This window comes from Hippoglossus stenolepis, chromosome 1, assembly GCF_022539355.2.
Source record: "Hippoglossus stenolepis isolate QCI-W04-F060 chromosome 1, HSTE1.2, whole genome shotgun sequence".
NCBI classification, from domain to species: domain Eukaryota; kingdom Metazoa; phylum Chordata; class Actinopteri; order Pleuronectiformes; family Pleuronectidae; genus Hippoglossus; species Hippoglossus stenolepis.
In genome coordinates, this window is record NC_061483.1 from 28,862,748 (window position 1) to 28,875,153 (window position 12,406).

At 43.5% G+C, this 12,406-nt stretch overlaps 1 protein-coding gene across 5 annotated transcripts in view; it reads right to left on the minus strand.

The window, feature by feature from the left end:
• znf536 (zinc finger protein 536) overlaps window positions 1–12,406 on the minus strand; it is a 216,072-nt gene that overhangs the window by 107,223 nt on the left and 96,443 nt on the right. For all 5 annotated transcript variants that reach the window (XM_035157635.2, XM_035157645.2, XM_035157653.2 and 2 more), the window contains one exon: window positions 110–2,391. In XM_035157635.2, coding sequence (XP_035013526.1) covers window positions 110–2,390 — 2,281 coding nt within the window. In that variant the 5' untranslated portion in view covers window position 2,391. The remainder of the gene's footprint in view (window positions 1–109; window positions 2,392–12,406) is intronic.

Consider the following 12,406-nt stretch of genomic DNA (forward strand, 5'->3'; position numbering starts at 1 on the left):
AGTGGTAACAATGAAGAACTGTAGAAAAGTAATACAAGTGTATGTGTATGTCTCAACCAAAAAAGTAAAACAAGTTTGTACTTTTCATTGTCTGTGATTTTGGTCTAACCTGAAGATGGTGAAGATGGATGTGGGCTGTCATCCTGGACGCTTCCTGTCTGGGAGTGTCCTCCTCCAGCTCCGCTCTCTTCTGTCACATTGGATGAACCAGGAGTGGTGGAGCGGCTGATGGACTGGGACTCTGGGTCACTGGCTGAACCCCGGCGTTCGTCCAGACCTTGTTGCTGGAGCACTTCTTCAATGCCTCTCCTGTCTTTGCCATGGATACGGGAGTGAACAACCATCTGATGGTAGGTTCTGAAGATCCGGCCACAGTCAGGGCACTCTGAGGGCTTCTCCTTTAGGCCTGAGAGGCTGTAGTCAATGTTTGGGCTTCCCAAGCCAGCCAGGGCTCCAGGAGCCTCAGCACTATGGTGTGACATTAAGTCACGGTGACTGTCAAAGCCTCTTCCATCTTCCTTCATGGACATCAGGGCTCCGCTAGAGGCCTTGGATCCCTGCAAGGCTTCTGAGAGCTGCTTCTGCTTGGAGCTATCATTGGAAGGAATCAAGGAGTAGTCTTGTTTATCTTTTGAGAAAGAAGCCAATGCCCCAGCACCTCCCATCTCATCTTCGTGCCCTGGGGGTATATGGTGCTGCTGCTGCTCCTTAGGCATGAATGCCCTGTCCATAGCCATGCCACGAGCCATAATCTGCCAGGCTTGATAGCTACTGAGGGAATCCATCTCTGCCACCTTTGCAGCGGCCTGGAGGCGCTCCATGCAGCTCGACTTGAGTGGTGGAACAAGGTTTAAACAACCAAGGAGTGATCGTTTCTCATTTTCGCCCAGTACATGGCCCATACCCCCTGCCATCGGCCCCAACAGCTTCCCTAACATCTCTTTCTCCTTCATGGCAATACCAGCTTTAGCCAACATCTGGTGCTGCTCACTCAGTCCCTGTTTGTCTGGTGAAAGGAAGCCCCCCTGAAGACAGGAGATGTAGCGGGAATAAAGGTTGGCATGAGCTTCCTGAGCCAGATTGCTCATGCTATTGACGACACTCATGTCCTGCTCAGTGGGCTGGGGCGGTTTGTTCTTGATGGCCAACTTGTTGAGATGAACCTTCATATGGTTCTTGAGGAACCAGGGTTCCTTGAAGCGACGGCCACAGATTTGGCAGCAGTGTTCAAAGGAGTCCTTGTGCTTGCGCATGTGACCCTTTAGGAACCAAGCCTGGCTGAACACTTGCCCACACACCTCACAACGGAATTCGTTGGCCACCTGTGTGCCACCGGCGCCACCAGCACCCTGGCCCCCAGTGGTCTCGGCTGTGATATGGGCCTTCTCCACATGACTTATCAGATCCTCTTCATGGGAGGCGGCAAATTCACACAGAGTACATTTGTAGGGCTTGTGAAGTATGCGAATATGACGGTCCAGTTCCTCACGCTTCTTAAACTTCCCTTTGCAGAAGGTACAACGGAAGCCTGTGGTTGGGTTCAGGGACTGTTCATCCTGGGTGCCGGCTGGCTTGGGTGAAGAGGAAGGCTGAGAAATTGTTTCTGGAGTGGCAAGGCCAGAAGGGGGAAGGAGACCACAGGCTGAGCCTAATTGCTGCTGATGGGAGTTTGAGCTGCTATTGAGGCCGAGCTGGGGTGTTTGAGCCGTCTGGATGATACTGACACTGCCTCTCATCTGCTTATCCCTCAAAATGGCCCTCTCCTCCAGCTCATGAAGCAGCCTATTTTCCTCTCTGACACGGCCGCGGCCCTTACCAAGATTCCCCAGCTTATGGGTGCGGAGGTGGATCTTCAAGTTGCCCTTTTGAGCTGCTCGGTGGTCACAGTAGGGGCACTTGAAGGGTTTCTCTCCTGTGTGTGTGCGCATGTGCAAAGACAAGATGCTGTTAAAACGGAAGCGCTTGCCACACAATGGACAGGGATACTTCCTATTCTTGCGGGCATCATCTTCAATATCATTCATCTGGGACATGATGCCCAAGTTCTGGCCATTGAGAAACTGCTGCAGGTCAACACGCCCATTCAGCCCACTCAGTGCCCCCGCGTCAATGTCTCGGTTGAGCTGATTGGCGAGGAGGGCCATCTGGCTGCTGATGGGTTGACTAGCCAGGGCTGCGTGGTGGGTCTTCTCGTCCAAAGGTGTTGCTGCTTTCTCTTCAGGTATCTGTTGTGGGCGGTGCAGGTCAGGAAAGGCGTGTCCTAGCTGGGCAGTAAGCTGGTGAAGCTTTTGACTTATGGGGTAGCGGCCATTCAAGACTGCACTACTCAGATGGGCATCAGCATCGGCCACTGCTGACGACACACCAAGACACAAACTCGAATCCTCCATCCTGCAAACCAGGAGAGAAAGAACAAATATTAGAAATGAAACAAAATTACAACTATTTAAAAATTCAAAACACAGTAGGTTTTAGAAAACAAAACAAAAAATACTATTCAGTGGTAATGGGCTCATGTTTACTATCTAGATTACAAAGGGACTGTTCAATCACACGGTCAGACTGAAGGTTTTACTTTACTTTAGGCAAACAACACCTGTGCCGCATCTCCCAGTACTGGAGTAAAAATTATATTGTCTTTCATGCACAGATCACGTCATGGATTATCAGTACCAAGGGCTTGGGAAAAGCTGTGACTCCTTAGAACTTTTTCAAAATGTAACACCATTTTGGAAGGAATAATTACTCTGTAAACACAGTGAGCAGTATATAATTAAGCTACTTGTGCCCATCCTATCAGAATTCTTCCAATTACATGCCTTAATGAAATGGAGCGACGACAATGTCAGGAAGCCACCGCAATACTACAATTATGATATTAACAATAGCACTTAAAACCAAGGGGTTACTCCAGTAAACACAACGCTCTTATCTTGGTGCAATGACACTTGTCTTGGCGCAATATTCCATCAAACAACGACACTATATCTGAATCCCTGCTTTTTTTTCTATCCCTGAATTTTCTTTCCGTATGTCCTCCTCTCTCTATCTAACTCTTTCACAGTTTTCATGGTGGAAGAAAAACAGCGGTTACTATATAAAAACAAGAAAAAACTTGAATATATAAGCACACCCTCCAGTCTGAGAGGAATAACTATACATTACTTTGTTGTATTTGTTCTACCTACTGCATGGCACATAACAAAAATATATCATGAGTTTCTGACCATGCTGTATTATCAATTATCACTTTAAGTGTTTTCATTTCATATGTTGAACATCAGTGAATAAACAATAAAAAAAAACAATAACATTAATTTTAATGCAGATCCATCTGCTTCCCAGATGGTGAGGTATAAACATCTATCTGCACACTTCCTCTGGCTGCTGGCAGGGGTCAAAACCTCAGAAACAATAACCATGGTTCTGCTTTGGTCAACAAAATATTGTATAATGTCTCATTACACTGATTAGTATGCTGCCTGGTAACAGTGGAAGCCATTGTGGTGTTACACATTATTATAATCATCAAAAAAAAAAATCCTTTCATCGAAAGGCCATGTAAAGCAGTGGCATTAGGTAAGTTCGCTTTTAAGAGAAAGTGGCATCATTTTAGACGGCTTATGGACCCAATCTGGCAGCAATGAGGCTCACCCACATAAAACACGGTCACACATGTTCAGTATACACTTTACAGTCATGGAGGGCAACTAAGGTCCTGCTAGACTCTGTCTTTCTTTTTCTTGTTCTCCACCTACAGTATGTTTCTAAAGCACAGAGAGCTCTGCCTGGCTCATTTGTTTTCTCAATCGTTTGAATTTTTTCTCTCTTTTGTCCACTCTCTCTCCTGTCAGTAGGACGTTAGTAGACATAGGGGGTGCCTGTTCTTTTTGCCACTGGGCCCTCCAACACACTGTTGATGGTGGATTCTTATCTTGAGGACATGAATTAAGAGACTGTGACCAGCTTCCACTTGGTGTTTAAAGGAATGTGACACTCGTGGGCTGCCTTTTCAATTCTCCCCACAAGTATCATAAAGCGATTCTACTGAATTCATCAAGAATATAATGGCCATGCTATGTTCTGCAGGCTTTCGTCTAACAGCTTGATATGCTCCTGTCGACGCCTACTCAGATATATGACCGATCATATGACTGTGTTTTCTACTAAGAAATAAAACCAATAACAAATAAATCATTAATATGTTATACTGTAAGGTATATGTGTACATTTATTATGAGAATAATATTAGGCGAGAACTGCTAGTAAGGATAAAACTTTGTTAGACGGCTTTGAATGACTTAGGTTTTAAATTGTATTTATGTGACACCCCAGCTTCCATCACACACAGGCGTGCTTATATCAGAAAAGACCTTATTTGAATGGGCCTTTTTTACAGAGGCGGCTGCCTTTTGGAATAGAAATCTGTGATTTAAACTAGGCTGATGAGCTGTTGCTCATTTGGGGAGATAGCAGCTTGCCCTTTTCTTCAATTTGATTTCTGCCTTTATCTTTAACATATAACAAAGGCAGATAGACAATGGAATAATGTGAAATGAACTGACGAATCCAGTTTGTGTTTTTTATAAACGTATCCTGGCTGACGAGCGTATGCAAATGAGGCACATTAATATGCTTGCTTTGCTCCCGAGTCATTTTATATTTTTTCCCCTGATTAAAAAGGACATTTCTTATGTGACATCCCCCCTCTGCTCATATCAGCACACACATGCGAGGGAATTTGAGGGTGGTGTAAAAGTAGCAACACACACAGACACACGCACAGGCAAAAACACACACTCAGACACAGCCTTTTGACAACAACAATTCAATATGCGAATGCCCTCTAACAGACACAGCGAGTAGGTTGCAAACCAACCTATCAAATGACGGCTAACAGACATGGCATCACCAACTTTTCTATTTTGACATCATCCTGACTGTTACTGTTACAAGTCTGGTGCAAAATATCTTCAAATGTACAGAAGAAAACAACGCTGTTAAGGTTTAGAAGATCAAGGCTCCGAGTTGTCATTCTTACCGGTTGTATTAAGCAAAGACCATGGGCCACTTTGCCAAGACTCCTTTAAGAACATTACATCCACTCTGCTTCATACTCCTACTGTATCTCAGGGTTTTGCCGTTACTCTAACCTGTGAAACCTTATTATTTCCTGGCGTGTACAGCAGTGCTATCTCATTAAACCTATTGGCTCCTCTGGTTCCTCTGAAACCACAAAGACTTCCTTTAGCATTTTCACACGATGGCTCAGTTGTTTTCTTTATAGTATGTGGTTTAATATTCAGCGAAGCACCACGAGCACCCATAAACACGCACACACACAGAGAACGAGAGAGAGAGTGAAACTGATGTCACTATGCTTCTCTTAATGCATTTTTCTTCTCTGCTCTTTTTCTCTTCAAGCCTCAGCTTAATTATAAGTGGTATCTGTAATACAATGGAAGTGTATTTCAGCATTTAAATGTGCTCAGTTCATTTCTGTCTTTATCAATAGTAGCAAGCATCATAAATGCATATGGGATTTTTGTGTGATCCTCTCTAATTGTAACCACATAAATGACTGAAGTATAAGAAAGGCAATTTCAATATTAGAAATAGACACCTATTATGAATTAATATTGAAATGATTCTGAATGTGCGTTTTGAATTTTACTTAACTTGAATTTTACAGGTCTGAGTTTTGTCATAAAACTTTCCTCTGGCATTTAAGACAAGATGTGGGAAAGCTGAAGGATCGAAACGCCATTAGTTGGACTTTACTTTGTTATTTTGGCATGTATCGACACAAAAGCCATCGATTAATCACAATGCAATACCTCATTAAGTCCTAATGAACAAACTCATTGCGTTAAACAAATCAATCATTATTAACAATGTGTTGAATTCCATCATATTTGCACCAAATCATTAATGAGACGACTGTGATGCAGCCACAGCAAACTGATGTTGAGGGGACAATGGGGATATTTACCATATGTTACATTTACTCAGAGTTGCGGGGATCCATTCAAGAGCTGTAAATATGCTTTCAAAGTACAAACAGAGCTTCCTCGGCATTTCAAAGATCAATTATCTTTTTGGGGAAAGTTGGTTTAGTTAGAATTAGAGATTAGCAGGTAAAACAGACCAGACACGCATTTCCTCCTGGCTTGTGTTTTTGTTCTGTTGCAGGTGGTCTTTGCAAGGCATTTAATTAATCCAATAAAAAAACCTGCAATGTTTTCCTTCCTCTCGCTCTGTCTCTCTTTGACTTCGCTGCATTATTACTTTCTGTAATGAGGCGAAAACACTCTGAACTGTGCATGGAAGGCAGTCACACAACCCAGACCAGATTCAATCCTGACTCCATCCCATGCCTCGAGCTTCTTGATCAAAACTCATAACTCTGCGCTCTCAAACTGATGTGAAGTTTAAAAAATTGATTGTTCTATTTTGAAGGTGAGGAAAGAAAGTTTCAGACATGACCAAGATAAGAAATCCTCTCGATTTGATTTGAAATATGGGGATATTGTTTTTTTAGTCTTCCAAATAAATGCAAACACTTTCAGATTTACTTGAAATGAAAATTGATGCATTACATGCATGTACAATAAGATTAAAGTAATTATGTGTGCCTAGTCCCCAGTTTCTCAAAGGAGTACTGGATCCTTAGGGATGTGTTTCCTAACGTAAAACATTCCAATAAACCGATTTTTAAACCATCAAATACACAACACTGAAAATTCCAAAAAATAGAGATAACATTTTAAATGAAGACAGGACATCCAACAAGTTAAAACTTGTGAATGACACTAAATTAACATACCCCCAACTCGTTTTTACACACAGAAAATAACAGCAAGGGAGCCGGGATTTGATGAGAGCACGGACTCAATAGATCTGTGACAAATGAGTGGATGAACAGGAGCCTCTGCCTCTCCCTCTGTCTCTTGAACAATATGTCATTGAGGGCTGTTTAAGAGGTCCTGTCAACAGGTAGTTCAACTTTCAGCTCATCCCTGCTGATCAGTGGGAGCCTTCCTGACAGCGAGAAAAGAAAGACACCGGGAGAGAGCAGGAGAGAGAGAAAGAAAAATGTTTTCGGTCTTTTTATCCGTCCGTCGGCTCTGACAGCCTTGCAGGGGATGCCATGGGAGGAAGATCAATGCAGGACAAGCGGATTCCCACAGTTCATTGTTCTGGGCCAGCCAAATCATCTTCCCAAGACGGCCGGGAGCTCAAAGCTTCCCTTTATGATAACCATCCCTGGTATTATTCCCACTATGATGATGATGATGACCTGCAGATGTCTCTGTCTCCATGTGTGTGTGTGTGTGCATGTGTGTGCGCGCGTGCTTGTGTGTGTGTGCATGTACATCTGTGAACACCTCTCCCCTCCTGTGTGTGCTACAATAGTGGTCACAGTGGTGAGGACAGACCCCTGCAGCAGCGAATAAAGCGCAGCGAAGAGCACAGGATTAATAGTGCCAAACATTTGTAAAGCAGTGTCTCTTTAGTGGGTTGCAGTGACAGGAGTGAAAGCCAAAAACTAAATCAAAATCATAGGAGCTTGTCCTTTAGGGAAACATTTGATTATCAGTCTTTAAAAGCAGATATGAAAGAAGTGTTTTCCTCACTCGGCAGATCCAAGAGTATCGCAGTGTAAACCCACAAACCTACAATAAAAGATGTTTAGCTGGTTTATACGCTCTACGAAAAACAGTGAATGACTTGTAAAATAAAATATTTGCTTTAAAAATAAGGGTAAAATTGACAAGCAAATCAGCTTCAAATATCTGCACACTGATTTCCACTGTAGTAAGATTAATGGACATTATATAAAAAAAGTGACTTTTGACATATCTGTAAATATCTGAATCACTAAAACATTATAAATTAAAAGTAAAGTTTATTGAATATGAACCATACAAAAACACATGTTGGGCCCTTTTACATGGGCAATAAACAGAAAATTAATTAGCTGGCATAGGATGAATGAGATTATTTTCTCCTGACGGCTAAAAATGTAATATTACGGCCCCAAATCGAAACAGTTTAAAGAAAATCTGTATTACTGTTATTTGTTATTTTTTAATCCTTAAATACAGTCTCTGAACGGGTCAATTTGTGGTGTTATTTCCACTGGGCATTACTCTTAATTGGCAAAAACTCAATTCAAGTTAAGTCAACTTTCTCCTCAGCTCATGTTCAAAATGTGATGCTGATGTTTTGTAATGGGCCGAAGTCGTTTGGTCTGCTCTGTCAGGTGCTGATATGATTTCTCTGATCATTTTAGACAGAAAGCCAGGACACAATACTATCTCTCTCTCTCTCTGTGTGCGTGTGTGTGTGTGTGTGTGTGTGTGTGTGTGTGTGTGTGTGTGTGTGTGTGTGTGTGTGTGTGTGTGTGTGTGTGTGTGTGTGTGTGTGAGACAACAAACATGGTAGTGTAGAGGGCTCACGCATGGTTAGACTGCAGGAAGAAAGAGGCCACAGAGACAATGACTACAGTGTATCTGTCATGGCTTACATCACTGGTCACTCTCTGCACTGCATGTCAATGCTGCACACACACACACATGCATGCATGCACACACACAGAAATCTGTAGGTCACATTATGGAGCGGCGCTGCCTACATGTCTCTTGTCGAGTGACTGCAGTGACGACATGTCAGATTCAAGACCGAGAGAAAAGCAAAGTCGAGATCAGCCTCACTCCGTTTCTCCGGCAGTGAAGGAAAAAGTAGTTGAATGTCAATATGGCCTAAATAAGAGAATATCAGAAATAATTGCTGTTTTCTTCCACTCATGCTGGGAGCATTCTGGAAGAGTTTTGCATAATGACTACAGTCGAGGGGGGGTGATGGTGGTGGAGGTAACAGTGGTGGGTGTGTGGCAGCGGTGGAGGTGGTGGTAAAGGGAGGGGTTGTTGTGACAGGTGCTGAAATCAAACTAGGGAGGCAAGAGAGACAAAGGTTCAATTTACTAAGAGGGGACTTTAATTGTTACACAGCTAATTAAGAGAAGAAGGTTCTTTTGTGCACTCTCGACTATTTACTGAGAGGTGTGTGTGCATACATCGGGAGGCAAATTGTGACTTCTAGCCAAGTGAGCCTATAGTAGAGTCACAGTGTGTGTGTTTCTTGTGTGTGTGTATTTAGAGAAAAGATGGGGTGTTACCCCAACATACAAAATATCTTTTCACAGCTTCTCTGCTGTGGGGAGTTTGGGACTTTCTCTTTCTTTTTTCAACTAAAACAAAAGTCTATGGCTAATTAGCAGCCCTCATTACGGGAAGTGAGTCAGGTAATTATTTTACATCATGCTGCCGATAATTGAATGATTCTTCAATGTCTGAATGTCTGTTTGAAAGTATCTCTTTCTCTTCAGCCCCCCCCTCACCCCTTTTACCCACTCTTTGTCTTTGTCTTTGAGGAAGATAAGAGCGCTGCTGAATACAGGTACTGCTGCCATATGCTCTTGAGTGAAAAAGCTCCTCTGTCGAAGCAAATGGGATTTTTAAATATTGAAACTGCCGCATGTCTTTTTAATATGACCGTGTTAAATCTCTCTTTATTCCATCACTTTGATAAACTCCCCCCTTTATATCTCTCCCCTCTCCCACTTTCTGCGTCTCCTCTTTTAATCTAAGGAGTTTGAAGGGAACTTTAGCTCTCTGAGAAGTAGTCAAACTTATGATGTAACCACACCGTGTCTTTTTTCTTTTTTTTTTAAGCAGCACGCTTCCTGTTTAAGAAAGCTAACTAATCTTGTAAAAGCCATCAGGAAGCTGAGAAATGCTTGCGATTCTCTGCATATGTTACAATATCTCATAGAGGCCTTACTACCGCTATTGTTCTCACGCACTTTAGCCGTGACTGTGGAAGAAGAGAAAGACTAAAGAAAAGAGAAGAAAATCTCCACTTGCTCTTCTTTCTCTCCTTTCGTTTCAAAGTCAAATATAAACGGCGAGCAAATGTGGCACTTGATATAAAAGGAAAGAGAGTGAGAGGGCATTATCTACTTTAAGGCCAGGGTGTATTTATTACAGACTAATTGTAGCAGAGGAAGTGCTTTACAGGGGTGTGCTCTCGGGAGAGAGGGCGGAGGGCCTCGAGGACATAAGAGAGCATGTTTATCTATCAGACTTTATCAGAAAAACACAGTGGTGACTGCTCTTAAGATCAGAGATGGGGCTCGGGGGAGCGTGTGTGTGTGTGTTGGGTGGGGGTGGTGGGTGGAGATGAAAAGGTTTACAGGACAAAATAAAAAGAAACGAAAGATGGATAAAGCGGAAAAAATAGTAAAAGAGGAAGAGACATGCCAGTGAGGCGGCATTTGCATCAGTGCCAACGACTCAGTGAAAGGCAGCCGTGATTAAAGCAGGAGGGAGAAGTTGGGTGAAACCTCAGAGGAGCAGTTTTTTTCCCCCCTGCAGGCCTCTCTGTGAACCGGACTACAAAACAGACTGCTACACACACACGCACAAACACACGCACGCACACACACACTGTCAGTGAAGAACTTATGCAGATCCACCTGGGCACTTGCATTAGCTAACTGTGTACTGTTTTCGCACACAATTCATACATATGCTACACGGTAATCTTATAAGAACAGAAACCAGCCCATTGGTGTGTATTTGTTCGTGTGAATGATTTCTCCTCACAACACTTAAAAAGAGATTGCCAGCTCTCTTTTCTATGAAGGGACAGATTAGGATTAACTGATGATAGTTGAAATTAGAATGAAACATACACATAAATTAAGTTTTATTCTAAATAAATTCAGTAGATAGTCCATAAAGATGATCACAAGTATAGTAGCACCAGTGCGTGATGTGTATGTGTCAGTCTGTGAAGGTATGCATAGGCTATGTCCCACGATTCCTTGCTTCTGTCTGCACCACATCCTAAATCCGGAGGAGTCTGTCCCGGCCAACACTGCATTTCCCTCATCTCTGCCCTGCCTGACCTTCAGCATCACAACTGACTTATCTTCCACAACAAAGGTTACAGTACACACACTCATTAAAAGACACAGCGCACATGCCCGCATGCACACACACACACACACAACTTTGTAAGTGGGTTCTCTGGTGCGGGGCTAAGTTCATTAAGGCAGTGGATGTTTATAATGAAAAATGACCTCTTTGAAATACACTGTATGAATGTGTCCCTTGAGACATCACACACACACATGCACGCATGCATGCCCGCACGCACACACACACACGCACACACACACACACACACACACACACACACACACACACACACACACACACACACACACACTTCTGTACTTACTTACTTTCACAAAAGAGACTCTTCTGTAACTGTCCCTTTACACTGACCTAACTCACACACGTGGACTCTGTATTATGTGGATTATGCTGTGAAGAGAATAAATCAAAATGCTGCACAGTGAAGGTATTCTATATGTTTTTCCAATTAATCAAGAGCTGAAAGATTAAATTACTAAAATCCAAAACAGTTCAGCTGAGGCCTGTAGGTATTTAGGGGAGGCACATCGGCCGTCATCAGCGTCTGCTTGATCAGGGTTCTACCCACCAACCTTTGTTGTTTGTGGCAGAAATATCTTTCCGTGTACAGGAGCATCATTTCTGACACCAGTGGTCGGCCTAAGACAAGCTAGCTAGGGAGCCAGTTGCGAGCAGCCTATGCCGGCCACTTGATGGAGCGCTCATCAGCCTTGCTCAAATTCAGTCCCCCTGAAATTCCCTCTCACACACACACACACACACACACACACACACACACACACACACACACACACACACATACAGCATGTAGTCCATAAGTTCCAGAGTAGCCTCAGGGTGTTGGATGTGGGCAGTGGTGGGAGGTGGAAGTGGGGTGTGGGTGGTTATAATCTGCATGCCCTCTGCCATCTCCCATCACCGCAAAACCCCTCTTCCTTTCTGCCTCACCTCGCTGGCAACCGCCCCCCACCACCACCACCACCACCAGCACCACCTCTCCCCTAACCCCCACCACACTTCTCCCATCCCTCTCCATATTTTCTCCCCCTGCATCTGATTAAGTTAACAATGTGGTGTTATTTGCATGCTGATTTCGCGGACCCCCACCCGCTCCCTCTCTCTCTCTCTCTCTGTCTCTCTCCCTCTCTCTCTCTCCTCAATTCTCTGACAAACAAGAGAGGCAGGATCAGAGTAATGTGATAGCACAGCAGCCAGCCAACGCAATCTGCCTCAAAGACCAGGTGTTCGCAATCCACCTCCCTCTTAATTCCTGCCCCCATCATTTCTCTTGTTTTTTATTCCAGTTATTCTTCTCTTTTCTTCCCTCCCCTAGTTCTTCTTCTTCGTCTCCTCTCATCTATCCCTGGTGTGTTTATAAGGTTGTATTATAATCAAATCTG